This window comes from Labrus mixtus, chromosome 11 (genome assembly GCF_963584025.1).
Source record: "Labrus mixtus chromosome 11, fLabMix1.1, whole genome shotgun sequence".
Lineage (NCBI taxonomy): Eukaryota > Metazoa > Chordata > Actinopteri > Labriformes > Labridae > Labrus > Labrus mixtus.
Genome location: NC_083622.1, coordinates 14,480,889 through 14,504,994, shown reverse-complemented (window position 1 = coordinate 14,504,994; position 24,106 = coordinate 14,480,889). Strand labels below are relative to the sequence as shown.

General features: G+C 40.8%; 2 protein-coding genes across 2 annotated transcripts; both read right to left on the bottom strand.

Moving 5' to 3' along the window:
- Window positions 1–322: 322 nt before the first annotated feature.
- On the bottom strand, window positions 323–4,203 carry rab42b (RAB42, member RAS oncogene family). The gene is made up of 3 exons (XM_061050200.1): window positions 3,857–4,203; window positions 3,447–3,669; window positions 323–2,482 (listed from the first exon to the last, which is right to left on the bottom strand). The coding sequence occupies exons 2-3, from the start codon at window positions 3,662–3,664 to the stop codon at window positions 2,035–2,037; spliced, it is 666 nt and encodes a 221-aa protein (XP_060906183.1). The 5' UTR covers window positions 3,665–3,669; window positions 3,857–4,203; the 3' UTR covers window positions 323–2,034.
- A 1,117-nt stretch (window positions 4,204–5,320) lies between these two features.
- On the bottom strand, window positions 5,321–15,823 carry LOC132983752 (CTP synthase 1-like). Its single transcript, XM_061050199.1, has 18 exons — window positions 15,650–15,823; window positions 14,665–14,845; window positions 14,253–14,423; window positions 13,947–14,047; window positions 13,400–13,516; window positions 12,866–12,949; window positions 12,591–12,671; window positions 12,083–12,234; window positions 11,465–11,597; window positions 11,166–11,254; window positions 10,394–10,488; window positions 8,952–9,014; window positions 8,794–8,837; window positions 8,605–8,701; window positions 8,466–8,521; window positions 8,140–8,236; window positions 7,860–8,004; window positions 5,321–6,561 (listed from the first exon to the last, which is right to left on the bottom strand). The coding sequence occupies exons 2-18, from the start codon at window positions 14,828–14,830 to the stop codon at window positions 6,477–6,479; spliced, it is 1,776 nt and encodes a 591-aa protein (XP_060906182.1). The 5' UTR covers window positions 14,831–14,845; window positions 15,650–15,823; the 3' UTR covers window positions 5,321–6,476.
- Window positions 15,824–24,106: the final 8,283 nt, after the last annotated feature.

Here is a 24,106-nt window from a genome sequence, read left to right as displayed (position 1 = left end):
TAATATTATATGAGACGTGTTGCATCTGTTTGCCAGATTAAAAAGATAAAAGGTTAGCCAACCGCAGTCATATAGTCTAGTATTGTAATTGAGTCTTTGGGAAAGGCTTTACTGTATGTCTAGTGTGAAAAAAGAGCTGCATATTTCAGTTGATTAAAAACAGTCCATTATTTCCACATGCCAGCAGTGTTCCACACTTATCACTTGAAATCCTGGCTGTTTTAAAAGTATCATTATTATTTACAGTGAATGACTACACAGGGGGTCACCAACGTTTTCAAATGAGATCAGTGCAGCGACTGTTTTATCGCAGTTTCTTAAGGAGGGGATCCAGTCTACAGACACAAAGGTTAACCTGTGGGGGAACCTTCAGACTGAGGGTCTTTCAGTAGCAATACAACATTGTGAATGGACTTGAGCTTGTATAGAGCTTTTCTAGTCTCATGACTACTCAAAGCGCGTTTACACCGCAGGTTACACATTCACACCAACTCATAAAACAGAGTGAAGGCAGGTCTGTGAAGTGACCATCAGTATTAACTAATCCATTCACACACATATGCAGCCGACGAAGCAGCAGGAGCAAATTGGGGTTAATTGGATCGTACGTGTAGCTTCAGGAGCCGGGGATCGAACCTCTGACCTTCCAGTCAAGAGACAGCCTTCTGTACCAACTGTCTGTTTTGGTTGCAGAAATACAAGAGGCTTTATATTTGTGAGATGAACAGTAATTGCTATGGAAACCAGCCACATTAATTCTGAAGAACATTTTCCAAAAGTGCCCCAGAGTTTTTATTTTAATTTCAGCGACAGCACACAGAAACACTCACTTCACTTGCAGGATATTGTGCAATTATTAGTAATACAAAAAAGCCTTTTTAAGACAAACACTCAGGCCAAAACCATAAATTCACATAGAGGCCTGGAATGATGTTTCTATAATGTCAACTAGGGGACCCCGAACTTTAACTTCCACCAACCTTTGACAGAACAATATATACAAGGACTGCCCTCTGATGTACTGAAACCAGGAAAGAGATTGATTTTTTGTTTTTGTAAAGTTGTCACGAAACTTATTTTTGTGACTCCCAGAAATAAACCAATGACCTTGACGAGTAACGACCAAAGTGAGGAGAGAAGTTCTGAGCAGTTTATGGCTGTTAGGAGAAAAATAGCAGTGGGAGCCACATGCACAAGAAATGATTCACTGGCAGGTTTTAGGGTCCAAAAATCTGCGTCAGAGGATTTAAGTGTGTACAATTCTTGTAGATTAAAAGTAATGATGAATATGATGCTGCCCCCTGTCTAAACCAAGACATGCAATGATTTAATTAGTACGTACAAGTCTTGCCAAGAATCTTACACACAATCGTTAACCTCTTTGTGGACTTTTTCAAAGTCTAATAAATACAAAAGCACATTTTTTTTTGCAATAAACAATGCTTAAGTCCAAAGCTAAGGTGCTTGTGAAGCACTTTGAGCTTCCTGTAACAGGCCGATGGCCAGCATGTAATATTATCCTGGTACATTGTTGTTCAGCGCATTAGAATACAAACACCCACCAATCAGCTCTTCACACTAAGTGCAGCTGTTTAACAACTATTGAAAATGGCAATTTTGGCTTAATGATAGGGCGAAATGAAGAGTCAGTAACTGACAGCAGTAAATGTGTCATCCTGCCGGGGGTCCTATGACAAACAAGAGGATTTCTTAAACTCAGAAGAGTTCAGTCCTCTTATTACCCACGACACGTGTCTGCAAATGTCACAGCAATCCATCTCATAGATTTTAAGTTTAAAAGGTGTTTTAGTTCGGATCAATGTGAGAGATCACATCATTTCTAAAAAAAACCATCATTACACTTTTTTTCTCCCGAAGTCAAAACTTTGCTAATTTCAGAGATGTCAAATAATTTTTTCACGAGGGTCCAGTTATTACGGTCAAAATCCCCAATTAATCCAGTTTCCTGTGGGCAGGTTTTGGGTTCAGTAACAAGAGTCCAAATGGCTAAGCACCAGTTTAGTCGACAGTTTATTAACAGCATTTCTTGGTATTCCTGGGTGGCGTGTCAGCCTGTGCCAGGTGGGCTCTCTGTGCCTGCAGGGACTGTGGAGTAGCACACTTGACTCCATCCCAGCCCTCTAGCATTTCTACCTCTCCGCTCATCAGACCCTGGTAGACCCGCCGAGTGAGCAGCTCGAAGGCCTCCTTCACGTTTTGGCCTGTCTTTGCAGAGACCTCAGCATAGGGCACCCCGAGCTGTTTGGCCAGTTTCTCGGCCTCTTCCCGACTCACCACCCTCCCCCCCTCAGCATCTATGTCACTCTTTTGGCCCACCAGGATGAAGAGAACCCTGTAAGGCTGCACTCGCTCACACACCTCAGCATGCCACTCCTTCACGTGGTCGAAGGAGGCTCTGTTGGTCATGTCGAACACCAGCAGGCCTCCGACCGAGTTGCGGTAATAAGAACGGGTCACAGACCTGGGGAAATAGGAGAAACACAATGAAGAAATAAAAAAAAGGGGTTTGCAGAGTTCAGACTTTGCTTCCAACTTATTTCCTGTTCCAGTGAGTAAATACTCAGCTGATGCCGTGCACTGTTTGAGTTGAGCTTTTGCAGATAAGCAGATTGACATGGAGTCTGTGTCTTTGTTAGAAACTTGATAACAACTAGGCCTTTTCTCAGCCTAATCATGAAGCTGTCAGGAGCTACGTAGTTACCCCATGAGTCACGGAATGCTTAAACCAAAGGTAAGGCTTACTAAAAGGGCCCTCCCAGCTGCCGCCTGGTAATAAGTTCCTTCTTCATTTAAACACGTCTGCATGAAAATAAACCTGATTTGGCTGAGCTTTTAGCTGACTCAAGTGGGACTGGCTGGCTACAGATACCGTGCAGAGAGGCGGTACACACAAAGAAGCACAGTTTGCAATTTGTTGCGCTTCATTCAACTGGAGAACTGAAATAATGAATTTAGGGACAGAATGAAGCATGTTAAAGCCTAGTTGTTTTCATCAAAGTTGCTGAGCGGGAAGAAAAATGCCTTTTCACAGATCTGTCTTCTCCACTTTAAGCATTGCACATTCTGCATCTTATATTGCACACTGATCTTGTGAGGGAGCATTGGCAGTGTTAGCTTAAACAAACAGTGATGAGCAGCTCTGCTGTGAATGGAATGACGACTGGTTGTGTATTTGGATAGTTTATTTACACACGTGAGTCTCTTGGAATAGTTTTCTTTGTGTGTTTTCCTGTCTAAAAGAGGGAGAGGATAGTTCTGCTAACATGTGGATAAAGGAGCCATCTTTGATATATAAGGGCCTAAAATAGTGCAAAGAATCCAAGACTTAAAAAATCTGCACCTAGAGAGGTGTTGAGCTATGACTGGCATCACTATAGAAGACAGTAGGCTCGTTCCCCAACGTAAAAAGACGAGCTCATGCTGACCTGAACCTCTCCTGTCCAGCTGTGTCCCAGAACTGCAGCTTCACACGCACGCCCGGCTCTACCTCCAGGAAGTGAACGTAGAAGTCCACACCCACTGTCTGGTTGATGGACTCAAGGAACAAGTTTTCAGTGAAACGCTTCAGCAGAGACGATTTCCCCACCGTGGAGTCCCCCAGCATGATGATCCTGAACTGGTACTGCCACAAAGTCAGGTCCATTGTTGCTGGAATTTGGAGGGGAGAAGGCATGAAGAAATGAGGACAGCTTGTAGGGATACAGAAGTATGTGGAAGTGGAATAATAAGCTTATTAGGTGTATGAATTTGCAAGCAAGGTTACAGGGGAATAGAGCCAGCTAGATTGTACTTCAAGAGTTGGAAAATAAGGGAAAGAAAGAAAGGAAAATCAAACCTGTAAAAGGCTATGAAGTCCAAACCACCTCCCAGCCACTTGGTTTCCTGTCTTTAATGCTCCAAATGTTGAGGAACCACAGCAGCCACTCCTTATGAATCTCACAATCAGCAGAGAAGTCTTTGTCTGAAGTCATCCCAAACTCTTATGCCACAGATATCTCCAGGTCAAGTCTCTTTCTCACGTTCCGATGATGGTTTATCCATCCTCCAAGGCAGGTATGTAAAAAGATCTGCGCCAGGAAGTTGATCCAAGTATCACGGCAGCTCTTATGAGAGTTCAAACGCTACTGTAAGCATGGGCATGAGTGTGCTGTGTGAGTGTGTGTGCAGGGGTGTGGACTTTCTAAACTTTGCCTGTTGATACTTGACTAAAGGTTGGGCAAGAGCATAAGGACGCAGGGAGGGCTGTGGAGGAAAGGGAGGGCCAGCTGTTGGAGGGGAGGATATAAGGAAGTAGTGGTTATATTAAGGACCAAATGCTCAGTTTCCTGTTGTCCCCAACTTAACACGACATGTCATCATTGACAGTCCAAGAAAGTAAGGGCAGCTGTTTGCTTGGGCAATTCTTATCACTTTATGGCCCTCTCCCTACAGTGAACATCACAGCCTCAAAAAAGAGGAAGTTGATAACAATACAGCAGCCATGGGAAACGCTTGGAGAGGCTCAGGATATGCAAGTCATTTTCAAAGATAGGTTTGTCAGAGGGGGTTGACGTTATGTTTACAGTTAAGTATTTGCCCGTGTGTGACCGGTTCGCTTATGTAAATGAAGCCTGAGCGGCAATTCTAGTGATGAACAAAGTTGCCTCTCATAAAAGGCTAAATCTGTGGTGCAAGTTTAAACACCAGTTAAACAAATTGTGTTCAGACTGTTAAAAGTTTGTTTGCATAATTCCAGTGAACCACAGCCGCTACCGTCTCGAATTCTACGGTTGAAATTAAAGGTAGTGTTCAGGGGCTTGATGGATTAATGCTGGGTCTTTGTAGATAATATAACAAAGAGTTAGGTTTTCTTTACCCACTCTTTTTGTGAAGTGTCTTGAGATGGTATTTGTTATGAATTGGCACTACAGGAAAAAGGAGGTAGTTATACGCACATCACATATAGGTGCAGGGTCAGTGCAAAATCAGCCGACTGTGGAAGAAGATAGACCGCACACTTGCTCCAATTGTGATGAATTCAAACTTTTTGATGGCATTTGAGCAAGTGTGTGGCTCTATGAACTGGCACTATACAAAAAAAAAAGATTGATTGGCAGTGTTTAGGGGCTGCAGACTTTGTTTGTTTGCACAGACACCTGTGGGGGAAGGGTTGTTTTCTGTGCCCCTTAACGAAATGGAATCATAGCATCAGTGAACACAAAGCTTTTCATTCTGTGTGGGACATGAAAGGGTGATGGCGTGTCTTTTTTTTAATACTTTGGAATGATTGTGGTTAAGACTTGAACATTTTAAGGACAGCTTATCAAGCACAATAAAAATAGATTTATTCAGAAGGAACACATTACACATGCATCTGTACATCTGTAAAATATGACGTTTTTTCATACAGGTGGGCCACAAAGCATGAAGGCATCTGTAACATTTATAGCCATAACAGTGTGGAATGAACACCACTCTATTTGACAAGATCACAAGTGATAATGTAACTCAGAAGCTTGATGCTCATCATTCACAGCCGGCTGCTGCTTATGGTTTTAAGATCACATACAGGTTTTTGTTTCACTTTAAAACATTGTTACTCTTTCACCACTCTTCTCTCTGAGTGAATACTGTTGTCTCAAGTGAAAATTGAATTACTCATCAGCTGACTCTGCATCAGCTTGATCCAAAAGTCATTCAAGGTGAAAAAAACAGTGATTGTTGATGCCAGGACGCAAGAGGTCCTGAACATGAAAGTCATTCAACCCTGAACTGGTGAGCTATAAAAAAAAAGAAGACAAAGTGTGCATGTTTAAATATTACAACTTCCATGCAAAAATGCAATAAGTCTATGGCCGATATTTAAATAAAACACTTTATTTCAACCAGAAAAAATGCATATATACCCACAAAAACACAAGCACAGCTGTAGTGATGACTGTGTACTGACCCTGATTGAATGTTACATCTTAACAAGTTAATCCTGGAAAAAAGAAAAACATTGAAACAAAACTTTAAGACAGACACGAACTAAAGAGGTAAATGTATCATTAATGTGGCTAAATGTTGGACACACAGGTAACACTTTACCAATACAAGGATGGGACGTGTCCTATCAGGTGCTCTGATTGTACAGACCCTAACTCCAACCCAAACTGTTGTAACTGTTGCTTTAAATATTTAAAGGACATATTCTTCCACATCTTTTCACACAATTCAAAATAATAAGCTTTTTTTTTTTTTTTTTTTAAAGAATCAACTGTGAAGCTCCAGATAATGACAGCAAAACTTCCCTTTACCTTTACATCTCATTGCATACTTAACTAAATGATCATCATCTTGTACCAAACAGAGTTTAAAAACAGGGTGATAAAAATGCTGAGTTTGCAGCGTCAGTTTAGGGCTGATCAGGCTTTTTTTCTTTTTTGCATTTCTCTGCATGAATGACACAAACACAACAACCAGCCACATGCGCTTTAGTCTGAGGACAAAGAGGGGAACTTGAGCTCGGGGAAGTCTGCTTCAGGAGAGCTGCTGCCGCTGCGGTCGCTGTAAGTGTCCCTGCAATGAAAGATGAATTCATAAAAGGTCTATTACAGCCGTAATGCCTGACAGGGGGAGCTTTATTGTGATTGAAGGTGCATTGATGACAAAGTGTCCCAGTAAACTGCAGCTGTAATACCCACGGGGGTTTTGATGGAATTACATTGCATAATAATATACGAGGGAAGATTATGACACTGAATAAAAAATATGCTTGTAAATTTTCATTGATGCTGACACGTCAGCTAAGTTTGACTACATTGGCGATGCATAGAAAAACACACAACAACTTAATTTTACTCATCTACATGCTTCATCAAACCACTAAGTATTAAAGAGAGTTCACTGATCTAATATGCAAAAAACATATTCCAAGTGTTTGAAAATCTGCTTTGAACCCAATCCCACTTTAAGAACTTTGAAATTCAATTCAGAGAATAAATACAAATATCAGGCTTTAAAATATAACCTGGATTAATGTTTTCATTTATCACCCACTGAAGAATTTAAAGCTTAGGTAGGCAGCATCATTTTGTAGATTTTTGGTTGAAATAACACGTTTTGATTATTGTCTGTTCTATGTCTGTGAGCTCAGCTCCTTTGTATTTAGTTTAAAAAATTAAAAAAAAAAAAAAAACGTGTCCAGGTTAAATCAAACAAACAAAGAGGGTTAGCTTGCATGCAACTTGCCGATCACAGCATAACTTGTACAAACTTCTCTCTGACTTGTGTCGGCCTCTCTCTCTCTCTCTCTCTCTCTCTCTCTCTCTCTCTAGCCGAGTCTCATTTCAAGGGTGGCATCCTTCGAAGGACGCAGCCTTCTCAGCCTCCATAGATGCTCAGGCTGAACTGAAATGAGACGTCTGGTTTACCCGTTTGCATCACAAGCCTTTTGTTTCTTTGTGCTGTCGCTGTAGCCTAGCAACCTCAACATCTGTATCGCAACAAGTTGATATTAGATTTTCTAATTATTATCGGCAAACAATTTATCCACAAATTTTGATTTATAAAAACCGGACCAGTGTTCTCAATCTTTATGAATGAGGTTCAACACTAAGCAAGCCATAGTGATTTAGAAAGCTCTAGATAGCTTGATCCCTGATTTACCTTCTGACTCCTTTTGCTTTCTATTACAAGGTAGCAGAGGGAGAGGAAGTGTTTTTTTCCCATTAGCATGTTCATGCTGCTTACTGCTTCTTTAACTTTAGTTATACTGAACCTACAAACTGCTTAAAGCATCATACAGTAATTTACCGTTTGCATTCAGACATCCACCACAAATCACTATAATATCACACTAATGTGACTGAGCTTACCGAGGAGAGAGGCGGCAGCCCTTGGTCAGGTAGCTCTGGAGTTTTCCAGCAGCAGCCAGAAGGAGACCAAAGTACGGAGGAGAGGGTTTGATGGGCCTCGAGGTGAACTCGGGATGGTACTGGACCCCAACAAAGTAACAATGATCTGAAACAACAAAGACACAAACACATTGACCTCTACCACATCAGGCTACATGGACCACAGGTAGCAATCACGTCTAAGTAACAGTTAAAGTAGAGAGTTTATTTCCAGCATGTTGTAGTCATTAGCGACACTCACCCTCCATTTCAATGACCTCCATTCTCTCTCCTTCCACGTCCTGCCCGACAAAATGAAAACCCTTTTTTTCAAAGTGGTGCTTCAGCTCGGGGTTCACCTGAAAAGAGCAAAGGTGCAATGACACGGAAAAGGTGATTGAAAAATTAAGAGTTCAGGTTATTTGACTTTATTCCAGCAGAAGATGTGAAAAAAATGAACAAAAAACAGAAAGAAAAAAAAACCCACAAAGAATTAAGGCAAACTTAAGTGACTGCAATGTGCACAGGTAGTTGAATCATTTTCGTCTTTAAAGAGAAAAAGCTTCGACGACTTGTTTTGGTCTCTACCTCAAATCTGTGTCTGTGTCTCTCGTCAACATACTCCACATCTCCGTACAGTTTTCCTAGAAAAATCACATTTGCAAAGTCATTAAGAACATGATGTATAACAAAAAAGGAAACCGTCAATTTGAGGATGGATACATACTCAGTACACTGGTGTTGGATTTGAAAATAGTCCGCCTCTTCCCTAGCCTCATAGTCCCACCCATCTGCCCTTGGTTGTGCTCGGGCATGTCAATCACCTGTCAAGATCACACAGGATGTTAAACCATTCTGTTGGGAGACTCTGCAGATATAATGTGAGAGATGAGCACGGCAGAAAGAGATAACCCACCACTGGGTGTTTGGAGTCCGGATTAAATTCTGTGGAGTTGGCATCTGTGGAAGATAAGCCCGAAAACTGATCAAAGCTCAAATCAGGTCTGCGGTTCTCTCACCATCAAATTAGAAACCGTATGAATCAAATGTGTCACAACAGTGTCCCCAGCTCACCTTCCCATCCAAGAACATTGCGGGCAAACTCGCACACTGCCAGCTGCATGCCCAAACACACCCCTGCACAAAACAAGAGCAGCAGGATTTTTGCATAATGAGAGCTATTGTAAGGATTCATAAATAGAGAGAGAGACAGAACAGGATCCCTTCTGAGCAAAACATGCACACAACAAAGGCTACTGTGTTTGCATATGATTACACAGTGCCTATAAAAAGTCTTTACCTCTCTTTAGACTCTCTCGTCATCACTCTGACTGTTTTAAGTGGATGCAGTTTAGCAGGGTTTTTTTTTTCTGAGCAAAAAAAGATTCTATAATGTCAGAGTGATGACAAATCTTAAATGCTTTTAGATTTCATACATATACAACACATGAATGGTAGCACAAGTACTCATACCCTTCAGGATTTAATGGATAGAGTGGGCCTGTAAAAAAAATGCAACCTTCTGTAAACAATTTATAATTCTCATTTTGTCTTTGCATAATGTCTCAGACTTGAAAAGCAGAACGTTCTTGAACATCACTTCCTTGAGTCCTGCCTCGTTCGCTGACTCTGGTTTTTAGTTCTGGACTTTGACATGGCTACTTAGTTTTTCTTTCCACACAGCTTCGGCTTTATATCTGTTTTCAGTTTTGCAGGAAAACACACTTCACATTCTCTCTCTCTTACACTGCAGCACCTTTTCCTGACAGGTTTCTGTGTATTTTGCCAAATTCAATTTGCCCTTCAAAGACCTTCCAGGGTTGTTGCACAGAGGCCTCATGCAGCGTAATGCTGTCATACAGGTAATGAGTATTGAACTTGGACTACTCTTGAGTACTCTAGGCTGCACCTTTGGTGATTTTAAGTGTGTCAAAGTGCAGTTGTGGAACACTTGTGCATACATTTGTTTAAATTAATATTAATTACACCCACTGTGATTCAATGCTGTAAGACAGCAGAACACAGAAAAATCCAAGCTGCATATTAATTCTTAGAGACTAACGTCGCTTTCACATATGAAGTCCAGTGGACTCTGCTTTTTGGTTCACTTCACTTGTTTGGTTCGGATCGTGTTCTCACCTAACAGCGAACTGAACTCTGGTGCACTTGGAAGCAAATCGAGCCCTCTGTTTTCAAGTGGACCAGAGTTCAGTTCTTTGGTCCACACCAGCCCAATTATCCGACAAAGTTCGCCAGAGTTTGTTTCAAAAGGACCAAACAGCTCAGGTGTGAATGCACCCTGAGGCTATTAATTCAGTTGCTTTATCCACAGTAATGCAGGTATGGCGCTGTATACCAAAAATGAATGCATTATCTTTAACAAAAGAAAACTAAAAGGCGAAAACAACACGTTCTACGGCGAGCCTTCATTGTATGCTTGAGCATGACATATGACACATCTTACAATAAGATATCATGGAGGAGAATTCATGAAGCCACTTTTGAATCTCCCTTACCCAGGAACGGCTTGTTCTGTTTTCTCGCCCAGCTGATAGCCAGAATTTTCCCTTCGGTCCCTCTCACGCCGAACCCTCCTGGTACCAACACACCACTGTGGAGAGAAGCAATGAATGATAGATTAGATCAAAGCAAACATTACACATCATAAAAGCCCCTACGCAGAGACATATTAATGATAATAGTATAAAAAAACAAGAAGCTGAGGACAGTAAGAGAAGTGGACTTTTTTAAGGATGCAGAGCGGAGATGATAATGGGTCTGGTATTCGACGTGATGATTGAGATAAGACATTCACTTGCTTTTAACTTTGGGGGTAAAAAGGCTTTTAAATGCAGCCCCCCCGGTCACAAATATATAATTTTCTTATGGATAATTATCTTTGTTATGCTTTATCCTCTGCAAAAACTTTGTGTTACTATGTGATAAGGAATAATTGCTCGTAATCTGATGAGAATTGGAAATGGCTTCAGGACTCTTCAACTTAATAATATAACATTTCTGCAATAAATACTTTAAGAGCACATTGTGGATATAAAACAAATATGGAGATGTTATCGAACATTATGAACTTTCACAGCAAAAAAACCCCATCTCTGATGATGTTATGAAGCAGATCAAAACCTCTGTGTATGACGGCACTCTGCTGCCACCAAGTGGCCGACGTGACGACTCCGACTCACCAGAGAGTTAAAAGTAAACTTTGTTGTCATTTTTCCAACATCACCCAAGCCACCTGGCACCTGTGCTGCCCCAGGTTTATCAACTCACTTTGAACTGCAGAGCTTCTGCCAGGCCTCGTGATATTTCACTGGCTCGTCTTGCAGAGTGGTGGTCTCCAGGTCTGCAGAGTCTATGTACTGCAGTGACAACAAACAGCATCATTTGGAGGGAAATCTGTCAACATCACACACAACAGGATCAACACTGTATAAAAAAGGCCATATGTTAGCCATTATGCCAGGTTTAAAAAGTGGACCTAAAAACAATCAACACATAAAGGACAAAGTAGCGAGGTCAATCCAGAAAGTAAAGTAGGAGCCATAAAAAAACGTGAGATGTTTCCATACCTTGACTTTTAGTTTGTGGTTGATGGCGAGGGCTGAGTGCTCTAGGGCCTTGATAACTGAAGTGTACGAGTCAGATAACTTTGTGTATTTCCCCACAAGAGCGATGGAAACACTCTCCAGAAGACGGTCAGATCTGAGAGGAGAGGGAGATGAATGACTGTTACTGACAAGCCGAATCATTGAATCACAACATGACAGCTCTACAAAGAGTGGTTTAGAAAGTGATGATTATTTCCCCCCAGTTTAACACTCTTTGGTTTGATCATTCATGCATTCTGTTACAAACTGTATGCTTTACAGCTTTAAGGTGAATGATGTTTGTTGCCTTTGATTTGCAAGCAACACACTTTGCAACACTGTAACACTCTTAAAGCAGATTAAAAACCTCTTTTTCATGAGTTCATGGCGAGGCTCTAAATGTGTGGTGTTGTATCTTGACTCTTGATATTAACATGTATGTGCATATGCGCGTGTATGTCATATTTTTTTTTACTTGTTGACATTTCTTTTTCACTTCAAGTGAAGCTCATTGTGTTGCCTTGTGTTTGAAATGTGCTACATAAATACAGTTTGGCTTGACTTGGGAAAAGTTTAACAGCTGAGAGAAAACGGCCTCACCTGTCCGACATCTCCTTCCACTTTGTGAGCATTCTTCTGGGTCTCATCTCGACAGGCAGGTGTAAACGCTCACAGAAGTAACTGACAAGGCCCTGGTCCTCGAGCAGCAGGGGAACTCTGTACACTGAAGACACATCATGGACACAGATAACCTGGAAACAACAAGATAACATGTTAGAGCTATGTCGGGGCGGAGTGAGGAGGGCCGACTTACTGACAAGCAAGTGCCAAACAATCAACCTCATACGACGATTTGATCCATAATACCTCAAACCTAATGTAAACATACAGGGAAGTAGTTATCATCCTCACTTCCTTAGATCATGTCCTGCATCTATCTAATGTAAACATCCTGTATCAACAAATGTTAAAGTACAACTGCAAGATGTATGTGTTGACATTATGAACTGCACTGGTTCATAACTAATGTAAAGAGAATGCACGTCACATGTCGCTCAAAGCGAGGTGGTGTGTTGTAGGACAAATAATAACAATCGCAGTACTTCACCTGTGTGGGCTCCACGTGACAGAACATGGAGATCTTCTCTTTCACAGCTGTTTCCAGAGGCGTTGAACAACGGCACATAATCTGACAAAACAAATGACTTCATTGATTTTATCATAACCAACGGCGAGACAAGGGAGAAGCATTTTTCTTTACTGAACATGACATGAATTATGATTGGTTATAGAATTCTACAAACTGAATGGACAGTAGAGGCCTTGGCCTTTTTAGAATGTGGGCACAGGCGAGAATGACAAAGATATGGTCATTTCACTCACCAAATCTGGAGACAAGCCCAGCCCCCTGAGCTCTCTGACACTGTTCTGGGTCGGTTTGGTTTTCTGCTCTCCTGTGGCACTGGGCTGAAGACATGAAGGAAAATTCACTTGAAACAGAAGCAGAAGAGTGCATTAATTAAGCAGTAGAGATACCTGTCTGATACCACCTTAACTTCAATTTAACAAGCAGAATCAAAGTTAATGTAATGTGTGTTAAAATACAAACAAATATTTAAAAAAAAAAAAGGGGGGGGGGGGGGCGCTGGTAGTGTAGTGGTTAGTATGTCCGCCTCATGTACAGAGGCTATAGTCCTCCAAGCGGGCGGCCAGGGTTTGAGTCCAACCTGTGGCACCTCTCCCACATGTCATTCCTCACTCTCTCTCTCTCTCCCCGATATCTGACTCTATCCACGTTCTCTTAACAAAGGTATAAAAAGCCCCAAAACAAACAAAAAACGTATGATTTATTTTTATTTTTAAATGCAGATATTTTATGTAAAATACTTGACCTCGTGTGTTGACCAGTGTGCATACCTGTGGCACCAGGCTGACGTGGATGTTGCAGAAGTTCTCCCTCTTCACCTTGAACTGGAACTGTCTGAAGGCCTCAATGAAGGGCATACTCTCAATGTCCCCCACTGTTCCTCCCAGCTGTCGATACAAAACATCAGCTTAAATCACAGAACCGCACGCGTCAACACACACACTCGTTGGTTGTCAGCAGACTCTTACACAACACTGACGCAGCCTTCAAAAGTACTAAATGTCATGCTGTACTGAGCTGTAGTACTACCAGAGCAGGTTTTGATGTTTGCCAGAGGAAAAGAACTGCTGGAGGCCAGGCAGGTGGAGGAAGTTTGTTAGTACAGCAGCTTTTAACAACAAGAGCTTTAGTTTCACATGTTCAGCAATTTTGCATCGTGCTGCTTGGGGAAGAATTACTTAAATATTTTCTCTTTTGTCAGCTAGACTTAAACTGAACTACTGTATCTCTTCTTCAACATTGTCCACTAACAGTTTTCCTCACAAAAACTGCCTTTTGCAAACTACAATGCAGAGACAGCACTTCCTGTCCTCTTACCTCTATGACACAAACTTGTGGCTCCACACCATCATCATCTACTGAGATCCTGGCCTGCTTCATCACCCACTCCTGAATGGCATCTGTGATGTGGGGTACCACTGTAAAAAGGTTCAAAAACAAAAATGCATTACACCAACCAAGCTGCAATTCCGATTAGGGATATTTGGAAAAAAAAGTTAGGTGTGCCTATCTCTTCTATGCATTTAAACTGAAAAATAGAAATGTTGATTGGACAAAACTCCTCCCTAAATAAGGGGATCAAGACAAGCGTCCAAATTCAGCAGTAGGACCCCACACACTCACCCTGCACAGTCTTGCCCAGGTAGTCTCCCCTCCTCTCCTTGGTGATGACTGACTGGTAGATCTTTCCAGTGGTGATGTTGTTGTCTTTGATAAGGCGGATGTCCAAGAAACGCTCATAGTTCCCCAAATCTAAATCCACCTCCCCTCCATCATCAAGAACAAAAACTTCACCTGTAAAAGAGACATTCATTTATCATGTTGTTGTAACAGCAGATCCAAGCTGGTAGAAAACCAGTGCCCTGCTAAGTTAACAACAAAAGCCTATGGTACGGTTTGAGCACTAAGCCACATCTTGCCAGATACATATTAACTGCCAGTCTCAACCATACCATCAAATTAAAAAAAAAAAAAAAGCAGTGGATACATCAAAGAAAATAATAAGAAACCTTAATTAATGAACTCAAAGACTCACCATGTTCATAAGGTGAGAAGGTTCCAGCATCAATATTGATATATGGGTCTATTTTGATGGCTGTCACGTGAAGGCCGCAGGACTTGAGGATTGTTCCCACGCTGCTTGCAATGATCCCTTTGCCAATACCAGATATGACACCGCCAGTAACCAGAATGTACTTCATAATGGCATGTGGAGACTAAACACAACAAACCAGACAACACGTTGTTCATTTAATAACATTGAAAAAAACACTTTGAACAACACCTTGAAGGTGTGTAAGGCCATATCTGACTCAACCTGCTAAACCACAGGTGACGTCCAAATCTGATGCAATACAGACATTTTGTGAAGAGTGAACTAAATCTGCAAAGAAGAACAATAACACTTGCAATCTAAATCTGTGTTAGGTACAGTTTCTTTCACTACGTTATTATGTGTTTTATTACTAGAATATAATCACATGCTTAAACTTTAATCCCATTATACACGTGTTGTCTGAAATAAAAAATTACAATGCCTTGAATTGACACTTATGGGCGGGGCTATAACGTGACCTATTTGTTTACATCTGTATGATATCTGCAGTCAAGTTATTGGGACATTAAAAGGGACAGTGACGCTGAAGGTACATACGACACTACTACAAATATTACATCCTAAAACAATTTTATTAAAATATGATCAAGTCTGACCATCACAGCAGGTTATAAACATTGTATCCAATCACATAATGTGGCGGGAAATGTCAGCAACATATTACGCGTATAAAGGAAACTTCCGGGGTTAATCTATTTAGGTAGTCGGTAGTAATCATTTATTTCGTCTAACACTGTTGTTTGTTTGTTTAAGTAGCTTATTTAAAAGTAAAACAGCGCTCGATACGTTGTCACCCTATATGTTCAATTAGAGGCTCTTTGGCTAGCTCAGTTAATTGACAGCTGTTAAGTTATCTAGCTACCTGGCCATGTTTTATACAGGAAGTGTTTTCAAACACACTTACCAGCTTTAGCGGATAAGAGGAAAACGCTGTCGCAAAAGGTGAATAATCTCCGTAATTTATTGTCAATGTAATAACTCCAACTTCTGTTTACGAAGCATCAGACCCCAAGTGTCTACTGCAGTAGAAGCACGTGTGCGACAAGCTGACAGACCCCCCCCCCTCTCTCTGTCTCTCTCCTCAGTGGTACAGCTCGTCTCCTTCCGTTTTGTGCGTGGTCACGCTCTGCCCTCTTCTTTGGCTGTCAGGCAGACTGTGGTCCACCGCCTCCACATAATCCACCAATCAGACGGATGAATCGAGGTAAATCACGCACTGGGAGACTACACTCCGGGCGTAAATTTACCAATATTATTTCCTCACCTCATGGCGTCACTTGCATAAAAGTGAATTAAATATTTCAAGGTCAATGCAAGTAGAAGTTATTGAAATACGATGGGACATTTATTATAAATTGTTCATCCTTTTTAAAATACGGATCGTGTTGAATTGCAATCATACTGCGAGTTGACATGTTTTCTATGCTGTTTCATTTGACATTTTTTAAGATTTCATCATGTAAAAAATAACATATAGGTTTGTATTTTAAATGATACATTTAAGGTATTTAGTTATTTCTTTTTCTATAATTCTGTCAGCTGCTGTGCCATTATTTTTCTTTCAAACTGTAGTCTCACCACCAGATGGCGCCTGAGTTCAATGCTTTTTATTCAGCATTTTTCTAGGCTGAGTTGAGCATTTTTCTTGCATGGCGTTATTCACAATTAGTGTGTCCAGTTAGTTAATGAGCAAAAAAATAATGCATAAGCTACAGCAAGTAAGACATTTATATCACTGGTTTCCTAATAGATTCTGGTTTTGTTAAGTGAGGAACATTAAAATAGAGCACTGCTCCCTCTAAGCACCATTTATACATTTACACTCTTTGTGAGATATTAAAGTTTTCCTTCAAACTGATGAGCTGCTCCAGTTTTTTTTTGCTGTGGGTAATGAGAGTGGTGATTCTAATTCATTCCTGTCCATGATCTTGATCTAATTAAAGACCTCATCCCTGCCACCTCATTTTCATAAGCTGTTCCCTTCAATTACATCTGACAAGTGAGCAGAGACACACATTAACCTCCTGCATGAAGAGGAACCGTGCTTCACTTATCTCTCTGCAATGACAAAATAAGAGGGAGACCAATTCAAAGGTAATTCCACTTCCTTTGGAACACATTTTTTTGAAAGCACATCTGTGGATGGCAGAGCAAGGAATAATCTCTCAAAGAAGTGTCCTGTTTTCTGATACAGATTATGTGTTGTGCTATTATGTTGGACTATGAATGGCCAAAGTGACGAGTCATCTTTGTTAATTAATAATTAGTTACATGAAGGACTGCAATATGATGTCACAAAGAGAATATGTCAGTCAGTTAGAAGAGACTGCAAATTGAAAGAAACTTTGCTTAAAATAGCTTAGGCTATACGTCTTTGAAAGAAGGGGAAATAGACCTGACCCCGTATAACCATCTAAATCACCTTGAAGCTCATACAAAATTGATTGACTGCGATACTATTAAACTGGATATAACATCCTCTATTGAACTGCAGCTATAGCTTAGAAACCGCTGCACGTAACAACTGTTTGCTGTGAAATATTGATGATAGGTTATATATACAGATACTCCCAAAAACACATGTTGTAGACTATCTGCAGGAATTACTTCTTTTTTTTTTTTTTAAGGTTAAGGATTGCATTTATGAGTGGAGATTTGAATGAGTGACAGTCTGTCAGGCTGTTTCTTTTACATTGGATCTTTATGCTAAGCTAAGCTAAACTTATTGGGTTTTGGTTCCATTGCCATCCTTACAGGTCCAGTGTGTAAGACAAGGGGATTTATTTGCATATAAATAAATATAAATAAATATAAACGATTTTTCATAAATAGTTGTTTATCATTTGAAAATAAAAATTATTGTGTTTTCATGAATTCATATTTTTTTATCAACAAGGTAGTAAGTCTCAAGAGTCTGCCCCTCCCCTTTTTTTTTTAGATTATATTTGGTTTTTTTTTTTGCCTTTATTGGATGGGACAGCTTGAGAGAGACAGGGCATTTGGGTTGGATATAGATTGGGGGATTGGCATGCACCAAATAGCATAAGGACCAGAAGTCGATGCAACCAGTACAAGGAGGACTGTAGCCTCTGTACGTGGTGCACCTCTACCTGCACCCCACAGCAATATTATTATTATTTCATTTTTTTTTTTTTACAGAAGAATGAGAGAAGAATAGAGTGGAGTTTTTTTTATCTTTGTGTGGGTTGTCTTAGCCACTGTATGGATTTACAACACACTAAGCAGGTGATGATTAGTGTTGCTTTTCTGGTTCAACTTTAAGTAACAGAAACCACTTTGTAGCGCTTTTTTCCTTTAAATGAATGTATTAGTTGTCCCTTGAACTAAAAGAATAGTTCTGTTGTGTTAGCTCCATTTACCATCACTGTTGCACCTCCTATTGCTGGTTAATGGTATACATGACTGTGTGCTGTTGTTTTTTAAACATTGTGCTACCTCATTTGGTGACACCTAGTGACTTTATATTGTGTTTGTATTTACAAATAATAATTTCACATTCAAAGTTAACTTTCTCCACTTCCTCTCTCTCTTTCAAAATAAAAAAAACAATCTACATGCATATCCAATTTCTAGTGGTCTAAGAGAAAGGAGATAGAAAACAAATCTACCAAATTATAACATCAGTTGGTGTTGGCAGCATTTCCTCACTCCACCCTGTGATGTTAGATAGCTCTGGGGTCAGATGTCATGAGCTGCCTCACTCTCCCAAATCTCTCGTGGGCTGGGGAGGTCCATCTCCCTCCTCAAACAGACATGCAAAGAAACAGTAGCCTGCATCCCCCGCACTCCATCCACATTATTAATGAATGGGAGCGCTGCCTCTCCCCGTCCTCTTGTAGTTTTGGAATGTGCAAGAAAGATCGATTTAAGACGGGAACACAGATGGCTCTTAAGGCACAATGCAGTACACAAGCACTCGGAGGAAAAGTGAGCTCATGGGCAATTAGTGTCATTATGGCTGCTCATGTGCTTGGTGGGCTGGATAAACAGTGGCTGTGGCGGCAAATGGTTAAGCATGTGGGTAGCATGGATAATGATGATCAGAGCAGTGCTGCAGCGTAGCAAAAGCACACACTTAAACTATTTCCAGTAGGCGACGGACAGAATAAAAGGGTTAAGCACTCATCATAACAAACAGGCAGCTAAGTACATGAGGTGTTAAACTGCAGGATGAAATCGTGTCAGTATCGTTAACCAATGCACTTTATTATGTATTCAGATAATCATTTTGTCTGTAAGAAAAAAAAGACTCAACCATGCTTTCTGTTATTCAGAAAGTACTTACATTTCAGAAAGTACAGACAGATTGATTTGCATTATAGGTTTGAAGTGATATCAATGATTGATTGGTTATCAAAGCTGTTGTCCATTAAATTTCTGTCAATTAAATGACTGCAATTATTGAGAATAGCAGTCAAAGAATTCAGCTAGTTACCATTATGCATTACTTAATTATTTGTGAACTAAATCTTACATGACATTAGAAATAGTTCAGTTCAGTGCAGTTCTTAGGGGACACCCCCAGCCTACCACCCCCATATAGACAAACCCTCACACACACACACACACACACACACACACACACACACATGAGCACACACACACACACACACACACACACACACACACACACATACATTCCCTGAAAACTTCTGTGACACACATGTGACAACAAGGTCAGGTTCAGTTGTAAACAGGAGTGAGACAATGGCTTCGCTGAGAAATCCAGCTCATAGACCTCTGGGGGAAACCCACATTGAGTTTGTTGTCATTGTCTTAAACCTAGTTAATACTCTGTTTATGCTATATGTGTGTGTGTGTGTGTGTGTGTGTGTGCGCCTGTGTGGGAGTGTGACACATCTCTTGTCATTGCCTCAGCCACAAGTTATTGAGAAAACAAACGTCAGTTGGAGGGCGTTGTCTGTTTGGTGTCTGCGCTGAGAGTTAGTGCTTCCTCCCGCTACACTGGGCAAGCCTAATTTGATTATGAGCACCAGTGAGGAGAGGCATTGAGGGTGGGGGTTTATTGGCTAACGTGGGTACCAGGGTTTAGAATCTAGAGACGAGATGGGTTGAAATGGGGAGAAAGAGAAATGGACTGATTCTGTGGGAGAGATTGGTAGAGAGACACTCCGTCAGAGTGAACGAGAGACTCTTCCCATGGGGGATGAGATGCTGGATCTGAGCCTGGTATGCCACTGCACTGTCATCTGTGAGCTGTGTTTGTCCACGTATGGAGGCCAGAATATCCCATGATCCTCGGCTGTTATCCTGACCCAACTCCTAGCATGTGGCCTCCTGCTCTCTCATGTTGTTTTTTTTCTCTCTCTCTCTCTCTCTCTTCTCTTTCCTCCTCCCCCCTTCTCTCCCACTTTTCCAATTCCCTCACTATCCTTCTTTCCAATCCTCTACCCCGTAAACCCCACACTCCTGCTCCTCATTTTACTCTTCCTTCCTTTTTTTTTTTTTTAAATCTCTCTCTTCTTCTTTTTCTTCTTCCTAGCCATAGCACAGCTTAGAGCTGGGCCTCTGCCACCGCAATGAAAACAGATGACAGTGTTTTGTTTTCTTTCTTCCGCCCCACTGCCCCAGACCCCCCTCCAGGAGATGTCTGTCTGCTTAGAAGGAGAGGGGGAAATGAGAAGGATTGATTAATTTAGAACACAGACTCTCCCCTTTAGGAGGACATGCCTGTTCAATAAGAGACTAGGAAGATCATGGGAGCTCATTCATCAAGCCATGTATCCCATATTAGATAAAGTGTGTAATGTGAAAACAAGCCCGGGTCCTTGGGGTTGTGGCCTCTGACCGCAGCTGCTTTTATATTTTCTGTGAAGAGATTTTTGATCGTGGAATGGTGACAACATAGATATGCCAATTGCCAGGCTTCACATAGAGGGGATCTGTGTTCTTCTTATAATGAACACATAGCTCCATATCCAGTTTGAATACAAAGCACATTGAAATGTTCAAATAAAAACAGGCAGCTATATGATAGTTGTCCCACAACTACAATAAAGGAACTCATTTGTAATCTAGTGTGAAAGAAAAGAACTCAATTCAGTCGAGGGTTTTCTTTCCAATAAAAATGCATTTAATATACTACTCGCCTTTTACTGTCTTTACATCTTATTCAGAGTTGCTCAAACTAATTGCAGTGATGTTCACAACAGCTTGGACATCGAGTACTCCGTCTGATAGCGTTCCAAAGATAGGAACAAGATGCACCCTGATGCCTTGTGACCACGTGCATTAGCACTTCCACACCACAAGTCAGATGTTAGACCGGGGTGAACAAGCAGTCCTTTTATCACAAACTCCGTTATTCGATTATTTCAACCTCTTCATGCATTGAAAAGGACGTTCAGTCTGACTCTGCATACGGCACATAGATTTTGCAGCATCTTTTCCATGCAAGAGGACGAGGAGGAGGAGGAGGTGGAGGAGGAGGAGGAGGAGGCAAGGATTGGGTGCTGATACTTTAGACGCCCAGCAAGTTCAAAAAAGTTCATGGCTGTAAAATATGAAGGCTTTTAGGATATTTCCTTCCCTAGATGGCCTTGGGACAGATATATATCCTGGAGTCATTATAGGATGTTGACTCACGTCAAATTATGTTATTTTTCTAGGAAAACATACCTAAATAATCAGAGCACGTTCTCTTCTGTCAAAAGAGTAATCTGGCAGAAAATGGAAGAAGAAACTTTTTCTTTGAAGAGACACAAGCTTTTTTTAATTCAAGCTGTGTCAAACATTTTTTTTATTGGGACTTTGGGGGAATTACACAGGCTTTTAACACAACACCGACATATTATCATCTCGCAAAGGTTCGGCTCTTAGCAGTCTGAAAAGATTCCGTCTTCTCTTTATCTCTGAGGGAACGGTCAGGATCTCTAGGTACAACAATACTCAACAATATTCATGAGCTGGTTTCTTGCTTTGTTTGTGTGTAAGTTTTGGTTTTTAGAAGCTTATTCTCTAAAAAAAACATCATTAGCATTATGAGAGGACTGTATAAAAATGGCCAAGTTCAGTTAAAAATAAACATACAAATCTAACGTTTCATATTAGAAACAATCTACTCATCCATTGTTTAAGTAGATGAAGATATACCCTATGAGGTGAGCATAATCCCATTGATACCAAGACATACAAATGCATGTTTTCATGTTGTGCATTCATCTAAATTTCTGTATGGTCCCTGAGCATTTGAAAATTACATGATTAATTCATCAACACCCTTAAGGTTTGATTTTAATGGAATTGCGCTCCTCACCAAACAAACAGAAGAAGTTTGAGATACATCTTGGCATCAGAACATATTTCAAGCCCACACTGCAGCTCAGAGCGCTTCAGCTCAACTGTGAACTAGAAAGTTTACTAGTCATGGGAATGTCCCCAGATCAAGATCAACAGGAGCTCCACAATCAAATTATGGCCAATCATGGCAAATCAGAATTGAATGTTCATCCAAACCATTGTAAAATAAAATATTGATAAATGAAGCTTTAATTCCATAATTCTCCAATTAGGTGAAATTGTCAAAGTATCAGTATTGATTATATTAGAGTCAGTTATCCTTTGCTTTCATGTTCCCCATACTTCAAAGTGTTCTACAACAGGCAGTGTTTCCAGTTCCAGCACATGAGCGGTGTTGCCAACTGGAACTTGTCATCAGTCAAATGGCTGTCTCTATTCATGTCTGATACCTCATGTACGCACCAGCATATTATGGGCACAAACGAGCTACAGTGTGATACAATGGAGTGTTCTATTTTGGTTGCCTTATCAATAGAGGACTGTCTCTCTCAGTGTGTCAGCCCCCCTCTTCATCTGTGAGAAGTCTCCATGAAGGAGCACAGGGACAATGGAGGACTTGATTGGAGGACATATCACTTTGGATCACATGTATGGAAGTATGCAGCAACATGACCCATCCAGAACCAATGTGGTTTTTTACCCTTGTGGATGGCGAACTGTTTGGTAACGAGCCAGGATTTAATGCTGACTTGTTACAGAGAAAGACTTTCACGGGTCTTTCCTAGGAAAAGACTGAACGAAACAAGGCAAGGAGTTTTGAAAGGTAATTTTCCTGAGTTATAGTATGAGACAAAAAGCTATTGACCAACATTTCCTGTTCGTCTGTTCATCGATCAGTACATCCACATGCAATCAGAACAAGTCGATTTATTGTGTTAGTCCGACTAAAACTTGACTTTTTAAATCCATGTAAACATGTGATTCCAACTGATGCTACCAAGTCAAATGTCTTGAAGTCAGACTAACACACATGGATAATGTGGTTGGGGATCGATTTACCCCTTGCATACACACCTCAATCGGACCCCAACTGGCCTAGGGGTTCTGCGCATGCTCCGCGATTTCCACGTCCGTCCTTGACCTGGAAGTCGATTAGCCGTAAGGAGTAGCACAGCCGAAGTTTTGTAGTCTTCTGCCTTCTGATATCAACTTAAGGAATAGCATGCATCACATTTGTACCAAAAGTAGCGCAGACTACATACAGAGAAACAATGTCCATGTTTTCACTGTTCAACATACAGCCAGTTTGACGCTTGCTTATTTGTTAGCAAGGCCAACAGGAAGAATCTCCTAGCCGAAAGGGGGACTATTGCGATCTACCATGCTCAAGAAGGACACACTTCTGTCAATGAATCGATTTTCCCGCGGCACTGAGACAAGGACAGTAGTAAAATTAAATAGCCTAATCGAGCTAAATCAGTAGCTGGACTTAACTGCATCTGTAAACGTACTGATTGAAACAGGGGAGTGTCAATACTTATTTTTTATTTTATTTTTTACTGGGATGACCCAACTGGGGCACTGACACTTGTTGTTGTCCCCAACATGTCTAAAAAGCATGTAATTACAATTTCTGACTCCACTAATCATTTGTACTTTAACTGCTAACATTAAGATATCATACAGTTGTTACACTCAGGTGTATGGGGGTTTTAATTAGAAAAAAAAGTCATAGTAATCTCAGAAGTAAGACTCAAAGAAGAACATGTATCTCCGAAAGTCACTTTATAAAATATAAACAGAACATTAAAAATTGCATCGTAATTCTACAAGACCTAGTCGGAGCCTGTTGCAACAAAGCCTATGAATTGGTTTAATCTTAAATCCCGCCTCAGACCAGGCAGATAGCTCATTAAGGGTTATTTGGTGGCGATATGGGTGAAGATGGGTGTTTATATGCAAATCATGTTGGTTCATGTTAATTTAAAATCAGCAGGAAGACAAAGAAGCCTGTATACTTGGTCAATGATTCAAAAGGTTTATTAAATCACACATTTTTGACCCACTGGTCTTCCTCAGT